Genomic DNA, 17,817 nt, shown 5'->3' on the forward strand with positions numbered 1-17,817 from the left:
ATTGACTTAATTAATTAACTTCTTATTAATTCCAAGAGTGGACTCAGCATGAAACACTTATTTATTATTCATAGAGTAATCAAACTCCAACTAGCTAGGTTCCGAATAATAAAACCTTGTTTCGCGCTCCTCTTGAGGACATTATCAAACGAGACTCAGCTCGTGCACGATTCAATATAATAGCAATCCTAGCACCGCTAGATATCGATCACCACTGCCCAATATATCAGGATAATTGGGTTACGAAAAACCCGCACCATTTGATAAGTCAAAGCAATGCATAATCAATACCGTATGCTCAATGCTAACCTACATTGATTAAGAAATAAATATTTATCAAGACCTCGCCTTTCAGTAGATAGCCCAAGGCAAGTCTTGCTGTTAGATCCGTTCAGTGCTATACCACACCAATGTCATCTTATTTCAGTAAGGCTTAGAAATATACGGACTGACATTGCAACCTTTCTCGATGGGTAGTCTAATTCCATCTAGGTTGTGAAATTCATATTTTTCTTTGTTTAGAACTGACCGTATTACCTTAAAGTGGACGACGCCCACAACCGGTCTACTAAAACAAAGACTTAGACTTTGTTAAGTTAACTTATACATTTAAACATGCATTAACATCCATTAAATGTAAAACATAACAACATTATGACAAAAATAATCTGTTTTATTCATTGGAAAATAAAATAAGAGTTTTACAGTATTCAATCACTCGAAACGTGATTTCTAGTATACAAACTCTAACAATCTCCCACTTATACTCAAAACACTTTCGAGTATACAAAATGTGCTAACGTCTAAATCTCCCACTTATACTGAAAGCGGATTGAGGTCTTGAATTAGTCGAACTCCCATTCCTTCAACATGGCTTTCATACGGCTTTACCGCTAACGCCTTCGTGAAAGGATCTGCCAGGTTGTTTTCTGACTCAATCTTGACCACTTGTATGTCTCCTCTCTGCACTATATCTCGAATGATATGATACTTCCTCTCTATGTGCTTGCTCGCCTTATGAGCCCGTGGTTCTCTCGAATTTGCCACAGCACCGGAATTGTCACAATAAACGGTGATGCTCTTGGGCATATTCGAAACCACACCTAAGTCCAGAAGGAAATTCTTAAGCCAAACAGCCTCTTTTGCAGCCTCCGAAGCGGCCACATATTCGGCTTCCATGGTAGAGTCTGCAATGCATTTCTGCTTTACACTCTTCCAAATTACGGCTCCACCTCCTAAGGTAAACACATATCCGGAAGTTGATTTTCTCGAATCTAGATCAGCCTGAAAGTCTGAATCTGTATATCCTAAAGGACAGAGCTCGGCTGCATTGTAAACTAGAACATAGTCCTTAGTCCGATTAAGGTACTTGAGTATGTTCTTTACGGCAGTCCAATGTCCTTGGCCGGGATTTGATTGATATCTTGCTACCATGCCAACAGCAAAGCAGATATCGGGTCTAGTACAAAGCATAGCATACATGAGACTACCAACTGCCGAGGCATATGGTATTTTTCTCATCTCTGCTATCTCAGATGCTGTCTTAGGACACATCTCTTGAGACAACTGGATGCCATGTCTAAAAGGTAGGAAACCTTTCTTGGCATCTTGCATGCTAAAGCGTCTAAGTACCGTTTCGATGTAAGATTCTTGGGATAAGCACAACATTTTCTTACCTCGGTTCCTAAGAACCTTGATACCGAGAATGTGTCCCGCATCACCCATATCTTTCATCTCGAACTGGCTGGACAACCAAGTTCGCACTGATGACAACATCTTTTTATTGTTTCCAATTAGAAGAATGTCATCTACATACAAAACTAAGAACACAACATTTCCTTTTTCAACCTTCTTATACACGCAGCTTTCATTAGGGCATTTTTCGAATCCAAACTTTTGAACAGTTTGATCGAAACACTGGTTCCATGATCTAGATGCTTGCTTGAGACCATAAATGGCCTTCTTAAGCTTCCAAACCATGTGTTCCTTGCCCTTCACTACATAGCCTTCGGGTTGTTCCATGTAGATGGTCTCCTCAAGACTCCCGTTTAGAAACGCAGTCTTAACGTCCATCTGCCATACTTCCCAATCCATGTAAGCTGCTATAGACAAAAGTATACGGATCGATTTGAGCATGGCCACTGGGGAGAAGGTCTCATCGTAATCGATACCTTCCTTTTGGGTATACCCCTTAGCCACTAGTCTTGCCTTGAAGACTTTAACTCGTCCATCGGGTCCACGTTTACGTTTGTATATCCACTTGCTCCCAATGGCAGTACAGCCTTCGGGTAGGACAGACAAATCGTAGACGTCTTTGTCTAACATAGATTGTAGTTCCGAATCCATTGCTTTCACCCATTCGCAATGATCGACATCAGCCTGCGCCTCTGCAAAATTCCAGGGATCCAGTACATTGCTGTCCGAGGAGTGATCCATACACTCACCCAAACCAATGTATCTATCGGGCTCATGAGAGACCCTCCCACTGCGGCGCGGCACTACAATATCTGGAGTATTAGTTGAAGTTTCTGGAATTGTTGTTACACTTGGTAATTGTTCTTGGTTAATGGAAGTTGAAACTTGAGTTAGCTCTTCTAGAGCAATCTCAATGCTGGACTTATGATTCATTACATAGTCTTCCTCTAAGAATGTGGCATGAGTGCTCACAATCACTTTCTGATCTCTGAGACTATAGAATTCATAAGCTTTCGTTCCTCTAGGGTATCCTATAAACACGCAAACCTCAGTCCTTGATTCCAGCTTAGTTGGATCCTTTTCCAATACATGAGCCGGACACCCCCATACTCTGAGATGTTCTAGATTGGGCTTACGCCCATTCCACAACTCATATGGGGTAGTAGGAACAGATTTAGAAGGTAAGACGTCTAAGAGATAGTTTGCAGAAAGCAAAGCATGACCCCAAAACGAAACAGGTAACCGTGCATAACTCATCATCGATCTGACCATATTTAATAAGGTCCTATTCCTTCTTTCAGCCACGCCATTCTGCTGGGGTGTGCCCGGCGCAGTCGTTTGGGATTCAATCCCAGCTACCGATAAATAGTCCAAAAACTCGGCACTTAGGTATTCGCCTCCGCGATCAGATCGCAGGCATTTGATACTCTTACCATGTTGCGTCTCTACTTTAGCCTTAAACTCCTTGAACTTGTCAAAAGTTTCAGACTTGTAGCGCATCAAATAGATGTATCCGATTTTCGAGTAGTCATCTGTAAAGGTGACGAAATATCGAAAACCGCCCTTTGCCTCGGTTGACATTGGTCCACACACATCAGTATGAATGAGCTCAAGTACTTCTTTGGCCCTATTCCCCTTTGATCTAAAAGATCTCTTAGTCATCTTGCCTTCGAGACAGGACTCACACTTCAAAAACGGTTCCTTCTCAAGACCTTTAATAAGATCTTGATCAACCATCGCATGAATCCTTCTTTCGTTGGCATGACCAAGTCTAAGGTGCCATAAGTACGTTTCATTCATTGAAGTTGAAGGTTCTTTTCTTTTCTTAGAAATTTTCGATGTAGCATTGAGTTCTGATTTACGTTGATTAAATTGTGTAGAAGTGATCGTGTACAGATTGTTTTCCATGATACCGCGACAGATATAAGAACCATCTTTCTTAATAACGCAATTGTCATTAAAAGAAATCGAATATCCATCATAAGACAATTTAGAAACTGAAATTAAATTTCTTCTAAAAGAGGGTATCAACAAAACATTCTTCAAAATCAAAAATCTATCACTAGAAAAACGTAAATAAACGTCTCCCACTGCAACGGCCGCCACTTTCGTAGCGTCGCCCAGCTGGACCTCTATCTCACGATCATGTAGCCGTCTTGTCACCTGCATCAAGTCAGGATCAAAACATATATGATCAGTTGCTCCAGTATCAATAACCCAAGTATGAGTAGATGTCAAAGCCAAACATGACTCGACTACTAGAGCATGGTGCATACCTGTAGCCTTGCCCTTTTTAGGACAATCTGGCTTCCAATGACCTTTCTCTCCACACTTGAAGCATTTTCCAGTTTGCTTCTTGTCACCCCGCTGTTTCTTCTTTCCCTTAGCATTGTTGACTGCTACTTGGTTCGGTGCCTTTTTCTTTCCTCTTCTAGCCTTAGAGCCAGAGGAATTAGGCGCGATACTCATCATAGCTACTTTAGCTTGAACCATAAGGTCCTCCGCCGACTGAAGTTCAGTCAGCAACTCTGCTAAAGTATAATTCCGTTTGTTCATCTCAAAGTTGAGCTTGAACTGCTGGAAGCTAGGGGGAAGACTCTGAAGGATTATAGTAACCTGGGACTCGGGATCGATCGTCCCTCCCAATACCTCAATCTGGTTGAGGTGACTCATCATCTCGAGGACGTGTTGCCTCACAGACGAGCCTTCCTTCATAGACTTCGTCATGATACTCCGAAAGGCTTGAGACTTAGCCGTTCGATTCTGAGTACCAAAAAGATTTGCGAGATTTGTCATGATCTCGGCGGCAGTTTCCATGGCAGAATGCTGATGCTTGAGTACTGATGACATAGAAGCCAACATGTAGCACTTAGCCATCTCATTCGCCTTATGCCACCGTCTATGCGCATCTCGCAATGCTTGGCTGGCACTAGCAGCCGGGACAGCTGGGCGTGGAGTAGTGAGTACGAACTTGTACTCTTCTGCTGTGAGAACGATATCCAAGTTTTGTTTCCATTCGATGTAATTTTGGCCTTCGAGTTTGTTTTCTTTGAGAATGGCAGAAAGAGGATTAAAAGACATCTTGACGAATTTTATTGCACTGCAAACAGAAGATTTTACTATTTGTCATAAACTTATGTAAGGAAATTGAGTAGATTAACCATAAAACTTTTCAAAATCTTACAACAGCCAAATTAATAAATTGTACCCTCCTCTGGAGGTAAATACGCATTAAAATTTTGACAATTTTACTGGTCACAGCACCGACGCATCAATATCTTCCTCCTCTGGAGGTCAACACGCCTAATGTTGCCTAAGCATGACCATCAGATTTAGCATTACAGAATTTTATTTCTACAACACACTCCCATAACAATGTTTATGTGCTGATAATAAAACCAAGCTATCTCATAAATTCTGATTGAACCCTGAAACTTGTAATTCCTTAGGATTATTGTCCCTACTCTGTAGGTGGCGATAATATTAGGAATCACTTTCTAGTTCATTCTATTTATTATTTGAGAAGTCCGCCCTTATGAACTTACTGTTTTCGTAGGATTATTGTCCCTACTCTGTAGGTGGCGATAATATTAGAAAATCAGCTTCACAAAATTTGGCAGTCCAACCGATGGAGACCATATATAAACATTTAGTTCATAATTATCGCTTAGATATTTTAGTTATGGTTTTTCATTAATTATCCTTTAGCCTTAAGGCAGATTAAGACTAATTAAATTCTGTTGGCATTTAATTGACTGGATAATTAAATCTTTCATTATCTTTAGTATCTTAGTTTAGGAATTATTATTCTAGAATTTAATTCTTATTCATGTCATACTATAAGATATATCTAAAATAAAGTACATTATTTATAATCTTAATTAGACATGAAAAATTAAATTCATATAATTTCCAAGTTCAAGATTAGGAAGATGATTAATTATATTATTTAATGTAATCTTACATATATCTTATCTTATTATAGATTCAAGATATATTATATATTTAGGAAACTATTAAATTATTCTTATCTATATCATCTAGGATATAAAATATTCATAGATATAGAAAATAATCCAAATATTCCTAAAATCTAGGGAAATCTTCCCAAAATATTTTATTTCATTAAATAATATTATTTTTAATGATATCTATTAATTAATAAATTAAATAATCATTAAAATAATCTTTCGTCGATATCTAGTGATTCGAGGTTCGCACGAATCAACACGACGAAGATTTGAAGACTCCCACCGGAGACGCTCGCCGGAGCGGCAAGTTCGCCGCCCGACCGCCGCCGGCAGGCCGCGCCCGAAGGCGCGCGCTTCCTCCTTCCCTCGCGGCGAGCGTATGCCGCGACTCCCTCCGTCTTGCCGAGCATCCCGCGGCCACTGACCGCCATGCTCCGGCGAGCTCCCACTCAACCGACGGCCTCGCGCGAACCAGCAGCTGCGGCGCTAGGCGCAGCTGCTCTCGGTCGTGCATCGCCGGTGACGGGCGACTAGGGTTAGGGATTCTAGGGTTAGGGTTTATCCGGTAGAGCTTCGGCACCTCGGTGGTTCTCGGACGAGCCACCGTGCCTCATCTCCTCTCCAGCGACGAAGTCGATTCCGGCCTGGGCATGCGGTCGAGACCGGCGGCGCGCACGAGCCCTTGCTCGTCAGCGCGTCGCCGCTTGATCGTATCCCTTCGGCTCCTTTTTCTGTCGCGTCGAGTTCAATCGGGGCCGGCTAGGGTTTGCACGGGTTTCGCCGGCGGCGCGCGCGAGCCCTTGCTCGCCGGCGCGTCGCCCGATGCCCGACTCCCTCGGCTCCCACTCAATTCGACAACCCTACTTCGATTGCACGTAGTGCGATTCGTCCCGGCGCAAGCGCCGACGAATCGCACATCTCGTACGTTCGAATAATTCAAGTTCTATGATTCGAATGTTCTTGAGTTCAACATGCATAAACATAAATAATAAAACAAGAACACGCTTCGTAATCAAATAAGACATGCATACATGAATTTCGCGAAATTTAAATCCAAATAATCAGAGCCAAAGACTGGCTCTGATACCAATTGATGGAGCTGGCAGCGGAAGCGGGTGCATAAAACAAATCACATAATTATCAGATCTATTTAGCAAATTATTTAGACAAAAGCTATTCGCGCAAATTTCACATGTATCATGCTCATAACTTGAATCAATCATGTTTTAGAATATAGAAACCTAAAACATGCTTTTCTACGGAGCAGGAAAAATACCTTGTTTAATTCTCCAAAGAATTGAAGATGGCTAGCGACTTCTCCACGTGATGCTTTGAGTACTAGACCACAAATCTTCTCTCTGGTTCCCGAACTGTACTCTAATATCAGTGTGGGCTGATCTTACTAGAATACTAGGACTTAAATAAAGAAGACAGAAGAAATCCTTTTTGAAACAGGAGAGGAATTCGAAAATTCCTACAGCTTGTGAGAGCTGAAATTTTCGAAAATTTTAGCAAATAAAATTGTGTTATTTCTGTCTCCTTTATTCTCCTATTTATATTAAGTTCCTTTTGGGCCCAGACAGGGATCTATGGAAGGCTTTGGATATGGGCTCATCCAATTTACTTTTACTAATTAAATTGAACCCACAATTTAATATAAGTTATAATTGGAATATTACGAGCAGCCACTACAGAAGTAATATTGAACTCTCCCCATCCAAATCCGAAATTACAAGTAATCCGGGTTTCCGTTTATCTTTCATTTCCCGCGCTTAAGATTAAAATGTCCATTAATTAATTAATGTCTGCTATTGACTTAATTAATTAACTTCTTATTAATTCCAAGAGTGGACTCAGCATGAAACACTTATTTATTATTCATAGAGTAATCAAACTCCAACTAGCTAGGTTCCGAATAATAAAACCTTGTTTCGCGCTCCTCTTGAGGACATTATCAAACGAGACTCAGCTCGTGCACGATTCAATATAATAGCAATCCTAGCACCGCTAGATATCGATCACCACTGCCCAATATATCAGGATAATTGGGTTACGAAAAACCCGCACCATTTGATAAGTCAAAGCAATGCATAATCAATACCGTATGCTCAATGCTAACCTACATTGATTAAGAAATAAATATTTATCAAGACCTCGCCTTTCAGTAGATAGCCCAAGGCAAGTCTTGCTGTTAGATCCGTTCAGTGCTATACCACACCAATGTCATCTTATTTCAGTAAGGCTTAGAAATATACGGACTGACATTGCAACCTTTCTCGATGGGTAGTCTAATTCCATCTAGGTTGTGAAATTCATATTTTTCTTTGTTTAGAACTGACCGTATTACCTTAAAGTGGACGACGCCCACAACCGGTCTACTAAAACAAAGACTTAGACTTTGTTAAGTTAACTTATACATTTAAACATGCATTAACATCCATTAAATGTAAAACATAACAACATTATGACAAAAATAATCTGTTTTATTCATTGGAAAATAAAATAAGAGTTTTACAGTATTCAATCACTCGAAACGTGATTTCTAGTATACAAACTCTAACACATCGGAGGCGCCGTTGGATAGGGCTACCGACCTCGACCGTTTGCTAGAGGAGCTGGAGGAGGATGCTACGACGTCGCCCCTTATACTTCGGATGAAGGCGCCCCTCCTGCCAACAAGCGAGGTACTTGAACGCTTTGAACTCCAAGCTTTGGTAGGTCGCCAAGGCGGCACTGATGATGTCGAGCTCGCTCTTGCCGCTCCCCGCCGCCCGCTCTTCCTGTTGGAAGTACCCCTGGAACTTACCGATTGCCTCGTTGCATCTGTAGATGCAATTGCGCACCATACTATCATTGCGATAGATGGTTCCCCCCAGTCGGGTTTCATTGTAAAGACGAGTGATGCGCCACCAATACGTATCCCCGGTTTGGTTCGTGCCAACGTCCGGATCTTCGAAGACTGCCAAGTAGGCTTTGAACATCGCCATCATCTCACCCGGAGTGTACGGGGTGCGGGTTCCACGAGTAGGAGGAGTAGGAGTAGGAATAGATGTAGGCTGTAGGAGTAGGAGTAGAGTTGTTGCTCCCTCCCGATCTGGGTTCGGGTGCCCACCCGAACCCGGAGGCATTTCGGTTGTCCATCGGGTAAGGACGGTAGCCACCTGAAAATTGCGAACCTTGGATTTGAGGAGGGGCAGTAAATTGCGTTTTCGGACTAGGGATTGGCTCATCGGAGTCGAACCAATTGTGGTTCCAACCGCGATTGCCGGAGGGGTGATCGCCGGAGCCGGACATTGTGTAGTGTGGTGGGAATTTAGATGAGAGAATATGAGAAAAAAGATGAGAGAATGTAGATGATAGAATAGATGAAATGTGATTTTTTTTGTGTTGAAGTGCGGGTATTTATAGATGAAAATGTGAATTTTGGGGAAAAAAATTGAAAAATAAATTAAAAGTGGGTGGAAAACGGATATAATTTTTTGGGAAGTGGGAATTTTTTTTTTTTTTTTTAAACATTTTTTTAAATAAATTTATGCCAACGGCTATGCCGTTGGCCAATCAGAACACGCCACGTAAGGCTGCTCAGCGATATGGACGTTCTCTTAGCTAAGAGCAGCGCTGTGCCGCTGGCACGGACGGACAGCTCACGCAGCGGCGGACGAGCTCGTCCTTGCCGCTGGCACGGACGGACGGACAACGAAAAACCTACCGCTGCGAATGCTCTTACTAATATGAAATGAGCAGTTACTTAGTTGCTTAGTATTCAAAACAAATGCCATATTAAACAAATGCACCAAATGATGTAACCACCTGATCTATTAGGGTGTGGCATTAAATTACCTTAATTTTGCATCTATTAATTTAATTCTGCATTATTTTCAAATCGATGATAAAAAAATATTACGAATTCAGAATTAATGGATACAAATAATATCTAAGGCTATAAATATATGTCATTTGCTTAGATTTTAACTCATTTCTTTCTTAATGCATCACTGATTTTCTGCGAAAAAAGAAAATTATATTTTTAGAGTGGTTCTTGATCTCTATCAATATCACATTTTTATATGCATCTACTTTATTTATGTACTCTTTTTGTGATTATTATAATACTAATACTAATATTTGTTGTTTGTGCTCTTATGGGAAGAAGAAGTTGAAACCATAGAATTCTCCTTCCTCGGTGTTCTACAAATCAAACATTGTCAAGTTGGAATGTGTTTTTAATAAGCGTACGGTATGTGTTTTGCCATCTCTCACCTTATAAGGTTTTTTAGTTATTTATCTAAAATATTTAACTTTCAATTTTATTTTTCCCTGCAGGGCGTTAAGATTCAAAGAGCATATTCTCAACTTTTGACAATAAACCTTTGAAGGGTTCTTGCATGTTAATTGTAGTAATTGGTGTTTAGTTTGTTTAAATTGATGATATTTGTAGTACGAGTATTGTAATAACTTTTCATTCTATTTACGTATTGTTTTTTTAATTTTATTTTGATTTTTTTTTGGATTAAAAAAATATAAATATTTTTCTAGATTTTTTTCTACTATATTACCACCATTTTATTTCTTTCATATTTTAGTAATCATAATTTTTCTTTTCAATAGTAATAGTTAGATTTTTAAGTTTTTTATTTTATTATTGATTATTAGTTTTGTTCCAGTTTAAAGTTATGGTAAAATATATTTTATTATTTAATTTTTTAATTACATATGTATTTTATTGCAGTTATAAGAGGTGCAACAAATGGCTCCAAGCAAGGAAAACAAGTTATTTTATCTTCGAGTTTTGTTGGAAAATATAAGTAGTGAAAATTTGGAAGATTTTAGTTTGTAACGACGGGTTGGTGGTTCTTTAAATTCTAATTCTAAGTATACAAAAGCTTTTAAAAGTATAATCCATTAATAGGTTTTTATCTTGTACGATTTAATTCTTGAACATTATAATCTGACTAATTGTTTCAAGTTTATTATGCTTCACTATTGATTTGTATATATATAAATCCTCTTAATTTATGATTTAAAATTAATGTTTTGAATATATATTAGTCCGTGTATAGCACGGGTGTAATACTATTAATTATAAACGGCGAGGGAGTAGATTACAATTAGCATCATATTTTTTTATCAGTATCTAGAAAATATATTTTTAGTCAAACTTAATTTATTTCCAAAAACATAATCCATAAAAATATCTAACCAATTAGTTTTTTTCTAGAAATGGCAACTACGGAAAGAACAAATCAGATCATGAATTTGTAAGTTAATAAAATAAAAATACATTATGTATACACTCATTCATAGTAGTATAATATACTACACTTTAGATAGATATGAATATAATTGCGTGGAGTATGTACTATGTGAGTTATATGAGGAATAAAAAACAAGATTGTGTTCCATGATGTTAAAGTTGAATCCAATTGGTAGTTTAAGAAAAAAAAAAGAGATTATTTTGACCCCTAGGAAGTTGGGCGAAAATATGATGACCACTGACCAGATATATTTGTTTGATAATTTATCTACAAAACATAAATCTCATAGATAACTTATGATTTTTATTCTGATGTGATACTCCCTTTACAAGATTTGATAAGAAAATTTGAATTTCTATGTTCTAAATTGTCTTGTGAGTTATCTAAGGAATAAAAAACAAGATTGTGTTTCATAATGTTCAACCTAATTGAGAGTTTGAGAAAAAAAGAGAGACTATTTTGGCACATTGGAAGTTGTGCGAAAGGATGGTGTCCAGATTGTGCATTCTCGCCGGGATATTTGTTTGATAACTTGGGTGAAATCAGAGAGTGAATGAGTGCAACGAATAATGCACTCATAATCAAAGATTGAGGTACAAAACATGACTTCTTGGACGTTAGCTTGGTTTTTGGTTTTCCACCTACAACATATATGTGGGTGTTTGCTCTCTGCTCTAAATATAGCTTGCTCACTACTCTAAATGTAGCTGCTTGTGATGAGTCTTTGGTCGTTTCTGCTTGATGGTTTGCTTTTTTTGATAGGGGTTGCTCGTGTTAGTTTTCTGGTAGATTAGCTTTGTTGGCTTTTTCTTTAGGTTAGCTTAGTTGTTTTGTTGGTGCTTTTTGACTAGTTTTCTTCTTTGTATTTTGGACTTCTTGCTCGTTAATTTTGATGGCATGAGCCTGCTCCTTTGTGCATAAAAAAACTTTCATTTATGATAGTTTCAAGCCACGTACTTGGAATTTGAGCAGGAATCCGACGCATCGGTGAAGGTGGGCCGATGTCGGAGACGGAACATGGTGGAGGTGCTGACCGATTCTTCAATATGTCCCCATGAGTTTCCACGGGGAAAGTTGTCACCACCTCACTTTGAACGTTGTCGCTTGAATTGGATGTATGTTGGAATCTAAATCCGGTCAAGCAGTTTGGCAGAATCGTACAAGTAATGAAACATTTAATTTTATGAAATTAAATCATAAATCTATATTTAGATTCCAATAGTTCCTTACATAGCTTGGTGCCATATAATATAGTGATAAGACAAAGAAAACAAATCTAATTACATTGCAATTAAATCTTTTCGAGCGAAAAGGATTGTTTGTCAAAAATAGTAAAAATATATCAATTTCCTTAGAATTTTTTAATCAATATTTGAACTACATTGACTTCGGCAACTAGATTCTCTGCAACTATTTTTAAAAAAAAATCCGTAAAAGAAGGAAAAACTGGCGGGTCTACTATCCTTATTTGAAATGCAGAGCTGAGCAGCAATAATCCCCTCTTTCTCTCTCTTCATAGCTGTCAATTGAATCTTGGGAGTTTCCCGCTGCTCCTCCGCCAATGCCATCATCTCATTGCTAAAACTCTTCCTTCTTTTTCGCCAACGTTTCAACCCTAACTCCGCAGCTCACTCCTCTTTCTCTAACGCGTAATGCCGCTGCTTTCCTTTTTATTTCTATGTTTTCCTTATTGCTTCCCTCCCTCTCTCTCTCTTTGCGGATTCTTAAGAGCTGCTTACGTTTTTGTTGCTGCTTGATTTACAGTTACAGATCGTGCCACGTATTTATCTCGCTCGCCGCATTGATTATCACTCGCTCATAGTCTCAATGCTATGCATTTCGTCTTCGAACTGGCTGTCGGTGCCGATTGTAGCTCGATGAATTGCCATTTCTAGGTTTTGTATTGTTCTTAATCTGATTGAAAATTGCGATCAAGTAGTTGAATATTCGTCATGACTCAATCATTTGCTTTGTGATTTGTTGATTCGTGGGGCATTTGATTGTTTTCTCACTTCCCATTCATTTGTTTGTGAGCATCTGAGTTTGATTTGCTCTCTGTATTTCATACCAGTCTAGTGTGTAATTATGTTGCATTCGTTTAAGATAATTTTGTTATATCAGCAGGCGGTTTATTATTTGGGTTTTTACTCTTTTTGTTTCCCATAAATGGCATTAGGATGTCAAAGTAGAACCTTGATGCTTTATTGACAGCCTATCTACATGTTTCTATGGTAAAGTGCTTAGTTTTTCCTCTTTATAACTAGTACGCGGCATTCCTTCGTTTCATAACTAGCACACCACCCATCCAAATGCAGGAGGTTAATGGATATGTATCTTTTGTAAATATTTGATGGATGTTTGTGGATGCACTCCTGATTCTAATTGTTTTATTAGTGAATCCTATTTTAATATTTTGCTGAATATTGATAGTCGACTGACAAGGAAGTCATGATCCGAGCAAGAAAGGAAATACGTACACCAGAGTCAACAAAAGAAGTTGGATTTGCTTCATACTCATCATTTTCTGACAGCAGTTCTGATGTTGTGACTCCAAGATCTTCTTCTGATTCTGGGTATGCATTTATCCATTTTGTGTTCTGATATACAGAATTTACATCATTGGCTCAAAATTATTCTTGTTATTACTTATTTGTGAATGGCAGAGAGTATTCTGCAATACGAAGGAGTATGATAATTTGAGAAGTGTCTTTTTGGTGTTTTCGGCTATGTACTTAGGTAGTTCATGGTGGGGGCAATGATATCAGGAAGATGATGAATGAATTTCGAAGAGTGAAAACTTATGACAAGATTCTCTATTTAATCTTTAATACTGAGTATTTTTGATTTTTTTGCTTGTAGCTTAAGTGTCCGGGGATGTTCCCATCCAACCAAACGTTCTTCTCAAGCAGGCTGGACGGATGATGAGGTAAGCATCTACTTTATGATGTGTGACTAACCCCAATTTGATGTGAACATGGAATAAACTCGGTTATAAAATCTTCCCCTTTTTTAACTTCTTGGTTCAGGGATATTACAAACAGATAGTAGTTTTGCCACATTACTGTATTACCGTGCTGATGTTCTGATTCAAATTGGATTGTGTCATAATTTGTTTGTTTTTCTTGGTGCGGTTATAAAATTGACTATATCGCATCTGACAATTTGAGTAATTTTTCGCTAACTTATTGTTAGATTGTTGGAAAGACAGGTATCTTTCATAAAACATGTTTTTTTTATGTTTAACTAGGGAAAGTCTTTAATCTGGAATAAGGAACATTTGTATTATTAAATGATGACTTGTTTTGTGTTATACTGGAATTTAGTGCTGACACCAGCAGAGTTCGTTTCTTATTTTTCTGAGATAATAATTGATATATGCTTTTGCAGGATAAGAGGCTTACTGAAGTAGTGCAGAGGTTCAATGCCAAGAACTGGAAAAAAATATGTGCGTATGCAATGTTGTGTTTTCAAGCTAGTTACGTTGCAATAACTTTCTTAAACATATTTGGCCCGTCTTTGATGCTTCTGTACTTCTCATTCTCTATTATTTGGATTATATTGCTTTCTGGTAAACTTGTATCGTGTGAATATATCTTTGCGTTATGGACTGTCAATGTTTTCTGCTTCTTCTCCTTGTTAAGGCGTAAAGATCAATTTGGCCTGTGAAAGCTGTTATATATCAATTTGTCTTATTGGTTCAAATTTAAAATATGGAAGCCAACAAAAGATGGTTTTGAATCTGGTGCATGTTATGCTGCTATATTTGAGTTAGAACATCATCTCGTAATCATTAAATAGCTTTTATTTCATATCATTGTCACTCCATGATGTGCATGTGTTGTAGAATCTAGAGATTTTTATAGTTTCTGATCAGCTGTCACTCTCGTATTGTTTTAAATTTGGTATTGTTGACCAATTGATATTTTCTCGTGCAGCTGAATGCATGCCTGGAAGATCAGATGTTCAGTGCTTGCACCGTTGGCAGAAGGTTTTGAACCCAGACCTCAGGAAAAGCCCTTGGACAAAGGAGGTATGTTTTTTTCGTCATTATTACTATGATTTATGTGTAACATAAATATCTAACTAAGCATTAGATTCTTATACAATATTGATTTCTTTTCTCTCACTCTTCAGGAGGATGATCGTGTTACTGAGTTTGTTGTGAAGTACGGTAGTAAGAAATGGTCATTTATTGCAAACTTTGTACATGGTCGAAATGGAAAGCAGTGTCGCGAAAGGTGATTTATCTGCATATTCTTATTGATTTTTGATGGGTTATAATCTATAAACATCTGGCGTCTTAATTTTTGGGTCTATGTAAAGATTTCTTCAATTAGCCTCTGATTATCTCTTAGATATGTTATCAGTTTACCTGTTTCAACTTAATAGGTATTTTAAGTGTTGGTATTCCTCTAAAAACGAAATGAACTATTTGGAAGTATGTTTGATTAGCTTGTTTTATATAAGTATAATTAGATCACTGGCATGCCTCTTCATCCTTTCTAGTCGATGCAACGGTCATCCAAAGTTTTTGGTTTGGAATAATACTTTATCTTGACAGCAACGCAGAATGAAAATTCTATGTATCTAGTTAACAGATAAGTGAACTTATGAACTTTCATATCAAAGCTGAGGTTCATGTTTTGATTTCTTAAATAGCGTCTTCAGGTTATAATTCCCCTTCACCCAAATTTTACTGTCTTGCTGTGTTTTTCTACAAGCATTACTATGATCTGTTGTTTTTGTGCTTATTGTTGTAAAGGATATTTCTTCGTCTTCTGATTTGCCCTACATAAGTATCCAGGTGGCATAATCACTTGGATCCGGCAATCAAGAAAGATGCATGGACAAAAGAGGAGGAAGAAACTTTAAGACACTACCATCAACTACTTGGTAACAAATGGGCAGAAATTGCGAAGTTTCTCCCCGGAAGGTATCTATTTCAAGGTTTCATATCTGCACAGTAGGAATTCAACATGTTTATTGGCTCTTCATGATCTCTTAACAAAATAACAAATGGTTGGCACTGCAGGACTGACAATGCTATAAAAAACCACTGGAATTGCTCGGTTAAGAAGAGGCCTGATATGAATTCGCCTCCTATTTTGGCAATGGAATCGCAGGGAAGTTCGTATCTGAATATCTTCAATAATGAAGAAGAAAAAATGCGAGCTGAAAGTGGTACAATATCGCCTTATCCAGACCAGAAGGTCACTCAGAAAAGTGATGGTTCCTGTTCTACAATCATGGCCTTTGGCAATACTAAATTTCCTGCAGATCATGCACAGGCAAAACCTGCCCTGCTGGATTCCTGCAGATCTTATGAGAAAGGGAGTACAAACGGTATTCATTTTGGTTCCCCGCCCACCAATATAAGTGGCAGTTGTTTCAATGGCAGCTGCAATAAAGTCGGATCCTATAACCAGTCAACCAACTCGTTGAATAATGTTAGAGAAGATGCTCTGGATAGCGTCCCTACAAATCCAAAAGTGTTTACATCACCTCAGATGTCTAGAGACAGCCAATGTGTAACAGATGGAAGTTGTGATCACTCACCTGTTGATACCGTTTTAAGCCTCTCAGTGTGTGGATACACTGACAATAGTATAAAGACCAGAAAAAGAAGCAGGATCTGTCAATCACCTCTATTGGCTGATGAGGGGAGTGGATTGTCATGTTATGATCCATCTCGGCCGAATGGTTCTGATATTAAAACTGAACATGCTGGTCATCAGCTCGTTAGTTCCTACCCCATTAACCTGTCACTATCTATCTCTAGTCCAGAATCTATACTGAAGAGTTCGGCTATAAGTTACAGAAATACGCCTTCAATTATACGGAGGAAAACATATAGAGAAGTAGCTAGTGGAATTTACTCTAGCACTTTTAGCACTTCAATGCACGCTGCTGACTGCTCAAATTTGACGAGTGAGAGAGGTGGCTTGCCTTGTCACGACACCAGATCTGGTTCATCAGTTATAGGACAAGCTGTGGAAAGACGACTCGAACATGCATTCGATTTAGAGTGGGATTCGAGCTCTGTTAAATGTTACTCTCCAGGATCATCACAACTTAAATCTGATAAAAAGATAATCTTGGCTCCCTGAAAAAGAGTGAGTTATAAATCCAGCAGTTTTTTTTATTAAATGCTGTCTTTTACCATGTATGATAACATTACCAAAAAGAGACTCAAGTTAGATCAATAACTAGTGCTGTTCTATTCTGTTAGATGTTGCAGGCTATCAGTGTACATCAAAGAAGCAATCTTGTGAGTAAGGCAGGTACAATGTGTAACCTCCTCTTGTATGCTTAATACATTCATTATGCTGTAATACAATCAAATGGATATCTTTCTTAACAGGACCGGATCAAGACAAGTAATTTGAGACGTGAGGTGGAAAGAATAAAGACTACACATACAATAAGTCCTTTGAATTTTTTTTTTTCAAATAGATCTTGTTCTTTCAACGAACTTGTTGATACATCTTTTCTATGAGTATATAACAAATTAATATGATGAATAATATATTTAATAAATTGATATGATTTAGGAGTATAAATTAATTACTAGCATTATTTTAATAGGTATAGTTCATAAAACAAATAAATTTATTGCTTGCATATATTTTGGATAAATAACAATAAATAATTAATAAATAATGATTTGTATAAGCTAGTGATAAAATGCAAACTTATATATGGTACAAACTCAAAACTCCTCAATACAGCTTCAACACTGTTTCAATACAGTATCAACATAGTATAAAATTTCAAGATTTTAATGTCAACACAGTATCAACACAATATCAATACAACATCAATCATTGACTACTGTTGAAATACTGTTGTGTTGACATTTTCTTGTTGATGCTTTTTGTGATCTGTTGACATTTTTC

At 37.9% G+C, this 17,817-nt stretch overlaps 1 protein-coding gene across 3 annotated transcripts; it reads left to right on the forward strand.

Annotated features, from left to right (window-relative positions):
• The first annotated feature begins 12,378 nt into the window (after nucleotides 1-12,378).
• Nucleotides 12,379-17,356, forward strand: LOC125190603 (uncharacterized). 3 transcript variants are annotated; one of them, XR_007170944.2, is made up of 11 exons: nucleotides 12,379-12,570; nucleotides 12,686-12,816; nucleotides 13,352-13,494; nucleotides 13,781-13,847; nucleotides 14,309-14,366; nucleotides 14,857-14,951; nucleotides 15,056-15,159; nucleotides 15,726-15,854; nucleotides 15,954-17,034; nucleotides 17,151-17,202; nucleotides 17,283-17,356. XR_007170944.2 is itself a non-coding variant. In XM_089058508.1 (11 exons), the coding sequence occupies exons 3-9, from the start codon at nucleotides 13,370-13,372 to the stop codon at nucleotides 17,026-17,028; spliced, it is 1,653 nt and encodes a 550-aa protein (XP_088914634.1). In that variant the 5' UTR covers nucleotides 12,379-12,570; nucleotides 12,686-12,816; nucleotides 13,352-13,369; the 3' UTR covers nucleotides 17,029-17,034; nucleotides 17,160-17,202; nucleotides 17,283-17,356. The 3 variants fall into 3 exon arrangements, 2 of the variants coding, with proteins under 2 accessions (XP_088914634.1, XP_047943891.1); XM_089058508.1 differs by having other exon boundaries at nucleotides 17,160-17,202; XM_048087934.2 differs by having other exon boundaries at nucleotides 17,151-17,356.
• The last annotated feature ends 461 nt before the right edge of the window (nucleotides 17,357-17,817 follow it).

The sequence above is a fragment of the Salvia hispanica genome, chromosome 5 (genome assembly GCF_029641045.1).
Source record: "Salvia hispanica isolate PSC_SH4W2 chromosome 5, Shi_PSC_v1, whole genome shotgun sequence".
Lineage (NCBI taxonomy): Eukaryota > Viridiplantae > Streptophyta > Magnoliopsida > Lamiales > Lamiaceae > Salvia > Salvia hispanica.

Coding starts and splice junctions, on each gene's coding strand:
- LOC125190603 (XM_048087934.2), top strand. CDS start 13,370: ATGATCCGAGCAAGAAAGGAAATACGTACACCAGAGTCAACAAAAGAA. Junction 15,160..15,725: donor GGAAAGCAGTGTCGCGAAAG/GTGATTTATCTG, acceptor ATAAGTATCCAG/GTGGCATAATCACTTGGATC. Junction 15,855..15,953: donor GCGAAGTTTCTCCCCGGAAG/GTATCTATTTCA, acceptor TTGGCACTGCAG/GACTGACAATGCTATAAAAA.